General features: G+C 38.8%; 1 protein-coding gene across 6 annotated transcripts in view; it reads right to left on the bottom strand.

Annotated features, from left to right (window-relative positions):
- LOC116732446 (transmembrane protein 272-like) overlaps nucleotides 1-16530 on the bottom strand; it is a 39959-nt gene that overhangs the window by 20897 nt on the left and 2532 nt on the right. For all 6 annotated transcript variants that reach the window (XR_004341786.1, XR_004341788.1, XR_004341787.1 and 3 more), the window contains exon 2: nucleotides 5888-5967. Coding sequence is in view for 2 of the 6 variants with exons in the window: in XM_032582609.1 (XP_032438500.1) it covers nucleotides 5888-5896 (9 nt within the window). In the remaining 4 variants the exon portion in view is untranslated. The remainder of the gene's footprint in view (nucleotides 1-5887; nucleotides 5968-16530) is intronic.

The raw sequence follows: 16530 nt of genomic DNA, 5'->3' as shown, positions 1-16530 counted from the left end.
AGTTTTTTTTTTTTTGATTTATGAATCAGTAATAATTACATAAACGGGCTGCTAACGTACACCGCGTTCCAGATATTTGACGGAGGTGACGCGATGTATTGAGGGAGGGGACAGAAAGGGAACCAGCAGTGAGCGACCTCAGCCAGTTCGTCCCAGCGTCATGGAGCCTGAACAACAGCAGGCTGTGAGTGTGGGAACAAACTGACAGGAGGCGGGAGGGAGGAGGACGTATGGCTGCAGGCAGAAAAGACCGGTTTCATCCTGATCCTCAAAATACCTCATCTGAGTGACATTTTAATTTATTTCTGATTTGAATTTAAACTCACAGGGCGGCTGCATATTAACTAAATGTTCTATTTAATGTTTTTTTTTAAAAGTAAGCCTTATATAACCAGGACAAACTCTTGAGATTTAAAATCTAAATGACGAGTCGCCTGGCCAAGATGACACCGGCACAGATACACACACACACACACACACACCCACACACACACATTTAAAAACATAAAGGGCGACTGACAGTGTAAGCAATAAACCTGAATAGTCAGACGTGCCGATGTGGCTGGCCAACGTCTGAGCAAAATCATCAATCAAAACATTTAACTCCAGATGCTTAAATGTCTAAAACAGGCTTAAACTCAGCCAATAGGGCAAGATCCTTCAGATTTATCTGATTTTGGTGCCAATTTAAAAAATGTAGAGCAGAATATTTAAACGTTTGTTTACACTTCCCTTGGTATGAGCTGGTGGCATTAACACATTTTGTAAGTTTATGTAATTTTTGATGTTAGATATGAAGGTAGGATGTCAAAAATGGCTTCATAAAGTGGTTCAATCTTTACTCAAAGCAAGCAGATCATTCAGTGTTGGAATAAAGCATGCATTAGTTTGACCTTCATAATAAATTTTCAAGTTTCATAATAGGCATCACTGAGATGTATTTAAGCACTGAGCAAGTGTATTTAAGCAAGTGAGTTTGATGTTTTTGTTTATTTATGTACAAGTGTGGGGCCAGGTTTACTGGCACCACATGTAGAAATATGTATATGAATGCCTAAAAAAAGGCATTCATATAAATTACAAATCTATATCCAAGCAAATTCATAAAAACCACTGTAATGAGCCACAAAATAAAGATAAGACCAAATATAATCAATAAACTGAGCTCCAGTGAATTTCTACCAGTTGCTCCCTGATCATTTCTATGTAAACACTAACTCAATCTCTGCAGCACCAGTTTTGATTTTGACTTGAAAAACAGCATTATTTTGCTTTCTATCATCCAAAACTAGCTTAGAATTGCACAAAGTCTGCTGGACATTTTCAAAAATGTTCAGCAGGAGCTGTAGAAGCATAAGAAGTGGCTTTAACAGCATCGTCAGCATACAGATGGAAACTGGCACATATTAAGACGGCTGATATAGAAAATACAAAGAGGAGCCCCAGAACTGATCCCTGGGGAACACCTTTAGCTGCACAAACAACACTAGAGGTGACTGATTGTTATTACTTCATAATTAAATCAAATGTTTTTGTCCAAAACTGACATGTGCATTAATGCATAAAAAGGTAAGTATAAGGGTTATGACTACTAAATATTCCATTTACCTGAATTGTTCCGTCTTTGTATGAGTTGTTTTGATCGATAGTTAAAGTTTGGTCTTATATTCAACCCTCTTGGTCAGCTGAGCAGGAGCCATGGAGATTTAATTAGCAGAGGGCCAATAACTCCCTCAGGTTGTGGGTCCAGAAACGTGACAATGCTAGTTTCCACTTTTAGCTCACAGTGTCTGATATCACAAGGGCGCTTGAGGCCAGTGGTTCAGGTTTTATTAGATCCCAAAACCTGAACGTACAACTCATGTGAAGCTGCATGCTGTTACCTCATAGCAATATTTCAGCCTCCAGCAGACTGGCAGCAGCACTTATCACCTTAGAAGGACAGGAAGGAGCTGCACGCATGCATCAAGGTAGCAAAATTACTACCCAATCATTATCACTTGGCAAAAATCTTTGTGAAAATGTGAACGTCGATGAATGAAAAGAAGAAGAGAAAATCCTTGATTTTAGTTGGTAATTTAAGCATTTATTTGAGATTGTCTAATAATTTTAGCTTTTTCTTCTTAGAGGTCATGATGAGTTTAGCTAACTTGAATCCTGATCGGCCTGCAGTTCATCATCAGACAGCAGATTTAAAATTAGACACAATATTCCACTGAAGCACGCCTGTCCTTCACCCACATCCACAGCTGTAGATCTGGAGGGCGGAGAGCACAAAGAGGCAAAACATCGATCTGGAGACCCGATGAATAATCAGTAACACACACGTTCACCATGATCTCGAAACACAATCTGTGCCTTCTTTGATATGTCCGTACATAAAACGGACATTTCTGCATATTTAGTGGGATTTCATGTAATAGACCTAGACATAATTGTGACGTGAGGGAAAAAAGCTCATTGTTTTTCCTGTTGTTCTTGTTAGTAAAATCCAATTCAACCAAGAGGTTCAGAGTCAAAAAGAGGAAGGATGGGTCAAAGCATATCCCTGTGTTAGAATGTCCTAGTCAAAGCTCAGATCTATGTGTGGTTCCAGCACATCAAATCCTGATTAAATGTGCTGAAGCTTTTGGATTTAACGTCAAAACACGTGAAAAAGTTTAATGAAACGTAAAGGCACTATATCGCTGTTAGCCCGAATTACAGATTTAGTTTTTGTGTCTCAGTTAATGTACTTTAAATCTGACAAATTCCTGCCTTAATACTGTTATTTTTAGACTAAGTTTAAAAAAAACACTCAACTATAATCATACATAAGACAGTAACAAAGCAGCATGAATGTTGAACAAATGAAAAAATTAATTTTTTTAATCGTCTTTGTGATTTTGACAATAAAAGCTCTTTGTTAAAACACGCTCTCGTCACACTGTTTTCCGAATACGAGTTCTTGTTGTAATCACACAATATCCATGTGAACATGTTTGGATTGGGGTGAACAAAGCTGTGAAAATGAACGTCTGCACACGGATTAAGAGCTTTTTCAAGTCGCAGTGCAGGAGCGGCTTTCTGAGCCGTGCCTGCTTTCTCTCAAATCGATTCCTTTGATTTCAGACCAGCGGGATCAGACTCAGTCTCAGACATCATTCGGGTAAATTTCCACTGGACTGAACCACTAACTCGCCTGCCCTCAATATTTTCCTAATACAGGCCACTGGGCTTTCTGTGTTTATCACAGAAAGACTCAATAGGTGCAACAAAAAAACAAACAAACAAACAAAAAAAACACTTTGTCTGTCCCAATCAGCAACAGCAGAATGACATTAGAGTTTTCTTTGACATTAGAAAACGTAGTAGTGTGTTTTTTTTTTTTAACCCCTATTGTTTTTGTTCTTGGGACGAAAGCGGATAAGATAAGATAATTTTTTTCTTCCTTCTGCTGCCTTTCATTTTATTGATTTGTATAATCCAGGGAGTCATTTTTGCCCTCAGTTCAGCTAAATTGGCTAAAACTTGCTTGAGGACACAAACAGGACATTTTGAAAAAAGACAACTTCAAAGTTTTACTGGTTATTTAGTATGTTTTAGTTAAGGAAATTCAATGCAAATATTCCAGAAAAGAACTGCATTTTTATATCTATATTTAAAACATTAGTTGTTGTTGTTTTTTTTCTTCAAATTTTTGCCTAACGTTATTAACAGCCACTATGACAGGTTGCAGACCCTTTGCTGTAGCTGATAGTGACTCTGTAGTATTGGTTGATGTAGACAGGTATAGAAACAGATTTGTCTATGTGTTGTAAGGTTATAACAGGCGAATCAAAACTGAACAACTTGGACATTTGCTGCTGATGTTCAACTTAAGTTCGAGTAAACGGTTCCTCAGTCAGAGTCTGGGGTCTCTTGACAGTTTCTATGGTCTTTCAAAGAATAATCATGACGGAAATACTCACTACAGCAGCCATGCTTTTATCAGAAGTGTCTGAAGTGTCTGCTGACACTCGTCTCCATCCTCCCTGTTGCCTCTTCATGATCGATGCCAGGTTACTTAAAATCCTTCTCCTTCAACACCTGGACTCGTTTACCGTTCAAACTCTTGTTCACACACATTAAGGATTGCTTTTCTTTCTCTAATTGGGGTTTTTGTACCTATTTCACTTTATTTCTGATGATATTATAATTATAATAACTTTAGTTACATCTAAAAATAAATTATTGTGCAAATTAAATAAATCTCTTGAACATTTTTTTTTTACTGTACAATACTTTCTGGAAATGTTTTACATTTTCTTTCGCTGCAACTTTACAAACCAACGTAACTCTTATCATTTGCACTATGTGCTGGAATCTCACAGTCGTTCTAGTCGACTTTAGATAGATTACGCAAAACGGGATGGAATAGTTTGCTGTCATTTCCTACCCAAAACAGTCTGGCAGGAAGCAAACAAAAAAACTGCCGAAGCACAAAACAGAGACGGAGCGAAATGACCCGCATCCGTCAGCCCACATTCAGGAGCTTCAGTGAAATCCAGTTGATGTCGAGGCAGTTTGCAGAATTTCACAGCTCCCCCTGATTGTACTCGGCAGTAACCTGCCGGGCTGTTCTGACGATATTTAGAGAAGCAGGATCTGACTAATTTATCTCTCGAAACCGTAAAGTTCACAACATGTTCCTACTTTTTTGTGAAACCTAAAAACTAGTCTCCGCTTAAGAGACAATAAGTACCAGACTAACCTCCTGGTTCAACTTTAGTAAGTTTTACGCTGACGGGAAATATGTTCATGTAAAGTCAGAAACCTTATTCTCCTGTAATCAACAGGATGATTGTAAATATATGGACACACACCGTGGTTCTGACCAACAGTTAATTGTTACAATGACAGTCATGCTGATGTTCTGTTTGTGGTTAAACAGAAAAGAAAAAAAAAGCTTCAGAGCACTGAAAGCGTCATCCTAACAAGGATGGGCTTCCACTGATTCTTACAGACGTCTTCCTCCTACATTTTATTATTATCAGCTTCGTGAAAATGTTTAAATTTCTACCTTTCTGCTGCCCCAGTTTATTTCAGAGCTTTCACACATTAAAAACCTGATCAGGGTCAAGTTATTGCACTTAATTTAGACCTTTGACCTCACTAAACGATCACTAGGTTAAACTTTGATAATCAAGCTCTTCAAAACAACATGTCTGGATTTTTATGAAAAAAATTTAAAAAAAACTATAGGAAAGTTCACACAGTTGCAGCTATTTATAATGTTCTTTCAGATCACATGGAGGCAAAACAATGCGGAGCATGCAGGAGGAAGCATGCAGGTCGGCGGCACATGGCGAAAGCTGAATGGAGGGAAGGAGGGAGGGAGAGAAAGCAGGCGTGCCCATTCAGCATGCTCCGGGGATTACAGCAGCCTATTTAAAGTTCAGCGCCACGGAAGCTTCCCCCCACGCTAAGAGGACAGGAGGCAGATCCCCGGGACGTGCAGGACGAGGCGGAGCTGCTTAACGCTCTGGAGGGTTTTTAATTTAGAGTGTGCGGCGACAGGGAAGGCAGAGGAGAAGGACTGATCAGAGCTGGAAAACCCACCAAATACTTTTCATTAAACAGACCAGGTAGGAAAAGCAACTTCCTTTGGATTTGTAATTAGAAAACACCTTTCAGCATCACCTTTTCAGCGCAAAATAAGTACAATAGTTGTGGCGTCGATTGTTACAAAACTGATGTTGTGTTTGCTGCAATATGAAGTTATGCACTGATTAGTTTCTAAGAAGAAAGGAGGTGTGTCAGAGCCGCTTTTGTACTCTTTTATCGAAAACTCTCTTGTCGAGCTTCATTCTTTACACCTGAATCAGTCACTTATTATTCCAGTTAACTGTCTGCAGGTGATACTGACCTTTTTCATAGATGTTTAGCCCTCCCTGCGCTGTCACACTGAGGCAGCACCTCTCTCTCTTAGACAAGCAATCATGAAAGCTGAAAATGCAAACACAGACACATATTGCAGTGTTTATTCATGCAGATGACGAGATTACTGAAACAGTGTTTGATGAACGAGCGCTCACACTTTCCCAAGTTTTATCCAGAGCAGCGAACAACCTCTTAAAATCCATCAAAATGGACCAGAAGGAGGCGAATGATTTCATTAAAGACAACCTTAAATGTTTGAAACGCCGATTCTTGATGTAACTGATGAGGCTTTGTTGCTGTTTTTACTTGTGCCGCTTAAGTAAATGTGTTACGTCACTATGAGTAAGTACTGACAAAAAGAAACTGTATGCAGATTAGAAAGGAGGGATTTGGAAAGAGGAAGAATTTCCTTCTTTTGATTATGTCAGAAAAGTGTGCTCCATCCAGGCATTGTTATATACATTATATTCATCAAATACTTTCTTTCACTTACAAAAAATTGACAGATCTCTTGCTCAAAATGTATCTTTTTGGTAGAAATGATAGTTTATAGGGTCTTTAGATGATATTAATGTAAATAAATAAGAAAGCAGGACAGTTGGTCTGAAGCATAAGCAAATGAAGGTGCTGCCTGAGGCCTCCAGGCCAGCAGGGGGCCTAAACGAGCATCAAATCCCAAAGGATTTGCTAATTGTTGAGGTGTTTACCATTATCAGAACTAGCTAATAAGGTTCCTTGTTGTTGTTTTTATATTTAAAATGGTTGGTCACAAGTAGATATCGTGAGCGCCAACGATTTAGTGTGATGCCATTCCCTCAACTGGAATTTGAAAATTCTGCTTTTCTGGTTTTAAAATCTATCGTAAACGTCACATGTGTAGTTTCCTAATCATATACTTTTAGATAACGCTGCTCTTCACTTTTTAAATTTGTTTTCATTTTAAAAACTTGAGAAATGAATCAGCTGTTACCGTACAAATGTATATATTTATAGCGTAAACGTGATGTTGACAGTCAAAATTATTTTCAAGTTGTTCAATAATTTATTTTTGCGTGTGTCTGTCATGGAGTCGTGTGTTTTCCAGAATGTAGCTGCTGCTGCTGCTGCTAAAAACGGTATTAAAATTTACACGCAGTGGTGGATTTTGCTACTTGCAACAACTTTTGGGCAACTGCCCAGGTCAGCATGAATAAGGGGTAAAAAATAAATGAAAAAACACATTAAAACAGTAACTTGTGCCACAAACAGGTTTACTGTTGCTTTTATGAGCAATATAGTCATAAAAGAATAGAAAAGTGTGGACTTTTCCCTCATTTCAGTTGCTTTGCGGCCGCAGATAACTGTGACCTGCAAACACAACCTTTTATTTTGGCAATTTCTGTTTAATACTTTGAATTTAATGTGTATTTAAGAATTCACTAGTGAACTAAAATTGCACTTAAAGCAGAAAGCTCTTATGTTTAAGCTTGGGTAATTTATAGGAAATGTTTGTGGCAATGTTGTGGCTAATCTGTGTTATATGGTCGCTCAAATACCTGGTTCAACTTTGGGCTTGTGCCACTTTGTGCTGGTTCTACTGCTGTGGATAAATGATAGAAAGCTCTCAAATGAACACATTTTAATCCTTTCTAAGTGAAAGGATTAAAAAAAAGCAGTTTTTCAACATGTTTTAGGCCTTATAAATTAAGAGATGTACAAAGCAGAGCGGATCTTTACCAGAACAGATTTTCAGCTGGAAAATCTTTTCTTAAAATATAAAAAAGCTACGATGCCGTGAAGAACAGCCCTCACTGGTCACAGAGTGGAAAAGACTCAAATTTATCTAACTTCGCCTGTATAAAAATGCAGTCAGAGGAAGAACTGAAGGTATTTCTCCACATGGTTTGTTTTGACTGCAAAAGAGTGAGAGAGAGCAACACTTCGAGCACATAACCACAAGACTGAATGTATTCAGTTTTTCAGTTTCTGAATGTCTTTCAGAAATCTTGTTAAATAACTCATGACTGCTCACAGAAGACTTTAAAGAGATCGTTTGAATTAAGTTCTTATATCTTATTTTCCTACAGTTGTTAAAGGGAAATCAAAATCGGCTGCAATCCTTATCGCTAAGTTTTATATATATATAAAAACAACAGAGTTTGAAAATTTAATAAGAATATCTTTGAACAGACACACCCCTGACTGTTCATGCAGACATTTTGAAACGGTTGGACGGTAATTGTTGCAGACAGGTTGAACTGAAAGTGACTGAATTGCTCGAGTGAACACCTCCACAGACGTGCAAAAACATGTTATTAAAACGATGAAAACCTGTTTCGATACATTGGAACAGATCATAATCAGGCCTCCAGCATCGAGCGTCGCCGCTGCTGAATGAAAACGTAAAACCACATTTTAAGTCCAAGCATTAATATTCTTCACTCTAATCTCCCCCATCCTCTACCACCGGCCTGTTTTGTGTTTTTTCTTCACAACTTCTCTTTTCCCCCTGCCCCTCTGTGGCCAGTGTGCAGGTCTACGTGTTTGCCATCTGAGGTTGTTTTTACCCCCCCCAACATCCCAGCTCTGCGTTTGCTGCCAGACCCTGACAGCCAATCCGGATCTGTGCCCAAAAATTCCTCACTACTGACCAGGGCCTTAATGTTCTGGGTGTTTGTGTGCAGAAAAATACAAACTCGGTATTGCCCCCATTTTGTTTTTTTCTTTCGTCTGTTAAAACAAGTGCTACACTTTCTGAGCCCCTTGTTTCTCGGGTAGGATGTATAAATTCAGCTAAACAGAAAGGACTCGCTGTCTGTACACTGTAAAAAAAGTCAGTAAATTTACGGTAAAAAACTGTAAAAAACCAACAGTTTTTGACCGTCGTATCCAAAAACATTGCATTACCGTAGAAATTACATGGAACTACCGTAAGTCGAAACTGCAAAGAAAGTCAGTAAATTTACGGTAAAAAACTGTAAAAAACCAACAGTTTTTGACCGTCGTATCCAAAAACATTGCATTACCGTAGAAATTACATGGAACTACCGTAAGTCGAAACTGCAAAGAAAGTCAGTAAATTTACGGTAAAAAATTGTAAAATGCCAGCAGTTACTGACCAGAATATTCACAGCATTATACTGCCGTAGAAAATACATGGCATTATCATAACTGAATAAACATATATCCTAAATAATTGTGACAGTCACGAATGTAGAAAATACAGAAATATAGTGTAAAAATATAAGTAATTGTAAAGTTCTTAAAAAATTGTAATATTGCCAGCAGTTAATTACCCTAAACTTAACAGTAGCAATCAGCCAAAATTACAAATTTTGCTGATGTTTAGATCTACAATGTAAAAGCGTAAACAAGACTGCAAAATAATTTTTTACAAAGAACAGAATGCTGGTGTGATATTTTGGTTTCTTTTTTAATAATGCCTTTAATACACCAAACTGAAATCTCAGCAGTAGACCAGGCATCGATCTGGCGATCCACCGATTGCAAAGCAAACTCCTACAGCCAACGCCACCATCATTTATGAGAGCATTTGATCATTAACATTAAGAGAACTGTATGTTAGCCCCTCTTGCTTGAATGAAGCTGAAGTTGGTTTCCAATTGCTGCTTCCAATTTGGGAAATGGCTAAAGGGCAATTCCACCTAATTTTTCACTGCAATCAGCATCTTTAATTTACTCTAGCTAAAAAACTACAACACCTAGACTCTTCAAATCTGGACTAGATTATTCTCAACTCATATCAGAATATTTAGAACCAAGTGTGGGATTTGTAAAACCTTTATCTGATTTGTGAAACTTCAATAAAGAACAATTCTAGTGTTATCCAAAATCATACAAGTTGTAAAGTCACCCATCATTGAAGTTTCACAAATCCCACACTTGGTTTTAAATATTGTGCTATTAGTAGAGAATAGTCTAGAGCAGGGGTCCCCAAACTTTTTCCTGCGAGGGCCACATAGCTGTTCCTTTCTCTGCTCGGGGGCCGGTCTTAGTTTTTGGAGAAAGATACCTTAGAAACTTATTGTCGGCGGGGGGGGGGGGGGGGCTGTTCTGTCTTTGAAACTGTCGACGGGGGGGGGGGGGGGGGGGGGGGGGGGTTGCTGACTACGACACATTCGCGGTCGCTTTTAGATAGATTTTTACCCAGAATGGAAATGGAAAAAACCGTGAGTGAAACGGTGACTGGGACTGACTAGTATATATTTGAGGGAAAGTTAGTTTAACATCTGCTCAAGAGCCCCCTGGTGGTTGAAGAGAAATCCACAAACCAGAAAATACAATATATGAAAAAATACACTGAATGCTCTCTGGTATGAGGAGGCGGGCCAGATCCGGCATTGCCAGACCAAATGACGCAGGCCGTAGTTTGGGGACCCCTGGTCTAGAGAGTTTTTCATTTTGTTATTGTGATAAATAGTAGGGTTTACAGTAAATGGAGACTGTTATTTGTCATGTAAACAAATAATTATCTAGTTTGCATTGCTGCTTGATCCTTCAGCATCAGCAGCAAGATTCTTTTAACTCTGTTCCTGTAGTGGTGTCCTGAACTCAACACAGTAAAGTCACTGTGCTAACTAAGGTTGCTAACTAGGGTGCTGAGAGCCCAGTAGGCCTGGTCCTTGTCAAGATGCTGCTACTGTCTTTGAAATCAAATTTCTGCTATTTTTGCACGTTCAGGAGGAGAAGGGCAACACATCACAGGTGAGTCCCTTTCACGGTTTCAACTGAAGTTAGCTAACTTTAACCAACTGACAAAGAAATGTGTAGTTTCTGAGCCATGCTGTTTATGTACATGCACTGCAGCTAGATATTTTTACTATATGGAACATTTAATCTTCACAGATGCAACACTTCCATTAATGTTTCTGTAGGAACGGCTGCATAGATTATATTTCTGGTCTACTTCAGACTACATGTGCTTAAAGTTATTGTTAATGGCAGAAGCAACTTTTTCCAAGTTTGGTTCAATAATTAATTTGAATTACTTTGAGTGTGAAATGTTCATGCATGCAAGTTAAATCTCTGAAGAACATGTTAGCTTTTGTTTCAATATTTTGGTAATACTTAGAAGTATAAAGCTTGGCATCAGAGATATTATTTAATATTTTCCTTTGACCTCTTGACTCTCACACCCAAAATACTTGCACTAAAGTCACTGGGTCCATGACAGTTGAAGGATTTGAAGATAAGAGAATTTAAATATTAATATTTTACAGCTTTTCTCAGTTTGGGTGCATCTCTCAGAACAGAATTGAAATTCTTAAAACTACCTGTTCAATCTTCAAATTACTGTGTCACTTCTGCACATCAAAACAATTAGTTTTGCAAGTTTTGCTTTTGTACATCATGTAGCTGGTTATGTACACTTCTATGCTTTTATAATTGTAATTTGCTTTTATCGTCTTGATCAAAATATGTTAACCCTCCTGTTGTCCTCGGGTCAAAATGACCCGCCACTGTGTTAAACCCCCCCCCCCCCCAAAAAATCCCCTAAATGTAATTTTTTTAACTTGAGATTTTAAGACTTTTCCTAGATTGGCCCAGACAATAGAAAAAGTTCAGTGTTGCTTTTATTCTCATTTCCATGTAAGCTGTACAAAAAAAGGTACAAAGATGGTCTTCAGGTCAAAATGACCCGTGAGGCAAATGGAGTTGAAATCAAGGTCACAGAGTTATTTACAAACCATAAAATGTTACAAAGTTTTAGTTGTGTCTCAGATCAATCAGTAGCAGAAGTGAGCAGAGAGTGGAAGGCCAATTTTCCGAGCCACAATGCCAGTCAAACTCTTTCACACCTACTCAAGACTGATGCGATTTGATGACCGTGAATCAAGACCAGCAAGACGTATGACAGACAAACTTGCAGCCATAAGAGAGGTATGGGACAAGTGGGTGGAGCGGTTGCCCTACCTCTACAATCCAGAGCCTGATGTAACAGTGGATGAGCAACTGGTTCCATTTAGAGGTAATCTGTTTTCATATTTGTAATAAAAGTGATTTTCACTATTGATTTCTTTGACTGTTTTCTGTGACACTGATACTAATCACTGATGCTAATGTCTTTTGTCCAAAGGTTGTTGTCCTTTCCGGCAGTATATGCCCAGCAAGCCAGCAAAATATGGGATCAAGTCATGGGTGGCTTCTGAATCAAGCTATGCTTGGAAAATGCAAGTCTATACTGGGAAGTCAACCAGTGGATGCCCAGAGAAGAACCAGGGGTTGCGAGTTGTGCTTGATGTGACAGAGGGACTGAGGGGTCACAATGTGACATGTGACAATTTCTTCAACTCTTATGAACTCGGACAGCAGCTCCTGAAGAGGAAGATCACCATGGTTGGTACAGTTCAAAAGAACAAGCCTGAGCTCCCACCTGCACTGCTTGGGTCAAAGGAGAGAGAGGTCTTCTCCTCAAAGTTTGCCTTCACACCCACCACCACTCTAGTTTCCTACCTCCCAAAGAAAAACAAGAATGTAGTTCTTCTGAGCACACTGCACAAAGACGGCGACATTAGTGACCGTGAGGACAGGAAGCCAATCATCATCCTGGAATAAAACCGAAACAAAGGAGGTGTGGACAACCTAGATAAGGTGATTGGAGCATATAGCTGCAGAAGAATGACTGCCCGCTGGCCCCTGGTCATCTTCCACAACATCATTGATGTGTCCTCCTACAATGCCTTTGTGATTTGGATAGAGATCAACCCAACCTGGATGTCTCATAAGCACAACAAGAAGAGGGTGTTCCTGGAGCAGCTAGGAAAGGCACTTGTAACTCCACTCATTGAAAGAAGGAAGCATGTCCCCCACACAGAAGCCTCAGCAGCAGTTGTGAAAGCTATTCAGAGTGCAGCAGCTCCTGATCAACCTGAGGATCCATCTACCACAGCCACTTCCTCAGCTAAGCCAAGTAAGAGGAAGAGATGTCAGTTCTGCCCTCAGACTGTAAAACACATACTGTGTGCTGCAGGTGTAAGAAATATATCTGCAAAGGCTGTGCACTTGCATACTGCCCTACATGTGCCAATTAGTTGAATGGGTTATGTTATTTTTCATATTTTTGTATTGTACATCCTCTTGTTCACTGGAGAAAAGTAAAAGAAAATTAGTCACTGTGATGAATAAAAATGCATTCGAAACTCATTTTGCACATTTTTTTTCTTAAGCTATAGAAATTCAAGTGGAGAGGGAAAAGTCAAGTATTCACACATTTTGTGGTGAGTGACAATATACAAGATAGAATTTGGTGTTTAAAATTCAATTAAGCTGCTTATATTGGGGGTTTATTGAAGACGGGTCATTTTGACCCGGAGGATAAAGGGTGTATACAGAAAATGAGGACAACAGGACAACAACGTGTCTGTGTTGAATTCTCAACTTCCAAAATAGCATCAGTTCATTGTGTAAGTCTTAACATGCATAAGTCTTAAAGTTGTCATAATGTGAATCATATATTAATTAATTTATATTCTATTATTTTCTAAATCTGTCCTGAATTGGTAAATTGCTCCCAAGTGAGTCCTGAGTTTCTCTAACAGGTCAGTGTATGAACCATTAGCTCAACCAACGATCAACCAGTTTTCTGAAACAGATTGGAGGTGCATCTTGTGAACCATCAGTTGGCAACATTATGCTCTATATAGTCAGAACACAACACAATGTTACATGTCTGAGAACTGATGAACAAGTATCTGGGCAGAGTGAACAGCCAGAGAGAAGAAGAGGAGTGAGGCTGAGGAGGAAATAGTTGGGAGGAAAGCAGAAGAAGAGTCAGAAGAGGCTGAGGACATCTGCCAGTTTCCATCAGTCCAACATCAGGACATGGCTGAGACCCACAACATGATGCTGATGGAGGTCCTCCCACCCTACTGTTCATTCCTTAACCCCACTGAGGAAAAAAGATTCCTCAGTGGAGTTAAGGAACAAAGTGACTATGGAAATTAAAATGTAATGTAATTTCTACAGCACTGTACAGTTTTCCTTGAGGAGATTGTCCTGTGGCTCCTTTTCTACTTTTTTTGTTCTCTGCATTTCTGTCTTTTTCTTTCTGAATCACCATGGCATGGTCCATGAATAAATTATAGCAAAAGCGTAAATCAGTGTTTCTCAATCCTGGTCTTCAGCGTCACCCTGTCCTGCAGGTTTAGGTATTTCCCTTCTGCCACACACCTGAATTGTATCTCTGGATGATTAACAAGCTTCTGCAGTACTTGATTGTCATCCAATCATTTGAATCAGCTGTTCTGGAGTAGAGGCACATCTAAAACATGCAGAGCAGGGGGGCGTTGAGGACCAGGGTTGAGAAACACTGGCGTAAATGATCCTTTTGTAGTCTCTTCTCATGACTAATCGATTTGACTGTCTTATCTGTACATAGAGAGACTATAACTTATTATTTTGAGTCACTGATATGTTAACAGACAGGATTTTAAGAGCTGAACTAAGGATTTTGAAAGCAAACAAATGCTATTTTTCCTGTTTCTACAAATTGTTTTGAGAAATGCGCTTACTGTTTTGTAAATGCCAACAATGACTCGAGAAATGCACCAAAAGTGACTGAGAAAAACTAACCTAGCATAAATTGTCTCAGCTGTATCAATTTGTTTGCCTGTATGAAAAGTGTTCACATTTACAGCTTTGTTTCTGCTAGCTTGCAGGAAATGTAACTTACATAAATGGTTGAAGACAACCTATTGGCCTTCATGAGACTCAGATAAATGGTGAGTATCTATTTCATAAATTGCCTAAAACAGTTATATTTGTTTTTAGTTTGTGTATTTTGTCTGGTTGCAGACCAGAGGATCACACCTGTTGACAACAAACAAAGGTTTAACTACTGAATTTTCAGTCAGAAATGATCACACCACCTGGTTGAAGTACCTGTGTCCATATGCAAGTCAACAAAGGTGAAACAAACATTTAAGCGAATAAGATGTTCATGTAGTGCATCTTTCTAACTTTTTCTTTTTGTTTTCCAGCAGAGAGGAAACACCCGATTGACAACATGCGAGTCTCAATTTCAACCTGTGACTGGGAAGACTACAACCATCCTGAGCAACGTCTGATCTCAGCGACTTGTGACTCTCAACCCAGAACAAGAATCCTTTTATCACCATTTTGTCTTCTACAATATGTTATCTCTTATGTGGACACATACTGTTTGTTTTGTTTTTGTTTTCCAGATCTCAGTAATACCGTGAGGAAACTGGACATAAAATAGAATCAGTTCTTTTTTTAACTTGACTTTTTAAATAGAAATTGTTTCTTTAAGTGGATTACTCGTAATCTGTATTTTTGTTTAATTAGAAATTATTTTCTTTATAACTTTCTGTATAGAAATGCTTGACAAGTTACACTTCCTTGGTTGTTGTACTATAATTTGTATGGTAAAATTCTGGTAGGAACAGAGACCAGTAATTTACCATAAGTTTTTTTTGGGGGGGAGGGTTTACAATAAAATGTCAATATATCATACAGTCTGGATGTGTTTTTCACTCATGTAGATATTATGCCTCAGTCAGCATGACCGTATTTACTACGGCAAAACCACATTTTATTTTTTTTAAAATATTTTAGGAAGTACGGTATTTTACCGTATTTTAAAAATACGGTAGAATCCTGCATTTACAACATACGGTAAAAAACTGGCAGCTGTGGTTGCCAGAATTTTACCGTATATTAAAAATACGGTAAAATCCTGCATTTACAACATACGGTGAAAAACTGGCAGCTGTGGTTGCCAGAATTTTACCGTATTTCAAAAATACGGTGAAATCCTGCATTTAGCAAATACGGTAAAAAACTGGCAGCTGTGGTTGCCAGAATTTTACCGTATTTTAGAAATACGGTAAAAAACTGGCAGCTTTGGTTGCCAGAATTTTACCGTATTTTAGAAATACGGTAAAAAAATGGCAGTTTTGGTTGCCAGACTTTTACCGTATAAAGACGGTAAACTTCTGGCAACTCAGCTGCCAGTTTTTTACCGTAAAATGAGGCCGTTTTTTTTTACAGTGTAAGACGTAACGTTACAGAGCCACACCTGTGTGAAACAGAGAGGAGGGAGGAGAAAGTGAGGACGAAATGCAGCTTTTTACAGCTGAAGATGACATAAGTTTCTTAAGTTTATTGGTAAAGTCCCAGCAGCAGCAGCAGAGTCTGTGTACGCTGTCACGTCTCCAATGGAACCGCCTCACTGAGTCAAGCACCAGGAAAAAAAAGAAAAAAAAAAAAAAGCACACCGCTCTCCTTCATGTTGCAATCACACTTTAGTGTTTGTCATTAGATATCCAAATCTGTCCCTCTGTGAACAATGGGGCTCAGGGGATTAACACACTCGAAGGTTTTCCCACAGACCAGCGCCGAGGTGGGCATTTTATTTCAGAGAGGCCTGGGAGAGCTCAAATGAATCCTCTAGGCATCTGAATCGACCTTTATGCTTTCTATTTGTGACTGTAAAAAGACCTGAAGGCTTTATTTGCAATTCCCCTAGATCACGAGGTGTTTGTGGTGTGAAATGTGTTAAGAAATCGCACCTTGGCAACACAACTCTCTGAACCGCATTCGTGATTCAAGTCGTAAAATCAATTTTAGTGATTTGCTCGACGTCGTACCCAGCACTGTCACTGTCGG

The sequence above is a fragment of the Xiphophorus hellerii genome, chromosome 14 (assembly GCF_003331165.1).
Source record: "Xiphophorus hellerii strain 12219 chromosome 14, Xiphophorus_hellerii-4.1, whole genome shotgun sequence".
Classification (NCBI taxonomy): Eukaryota; Metazoa; Chordata; class Actinopteri; order Cyprinodontiformes; family Poeciliidae; genus Xiphophorus; species Xiphophorus hellerii.
The sequence above is the reverse complement of the archived record's forward strand: the minus strand, read 5'-3'. Positions and strand labels throughout refer to the sequence as shown.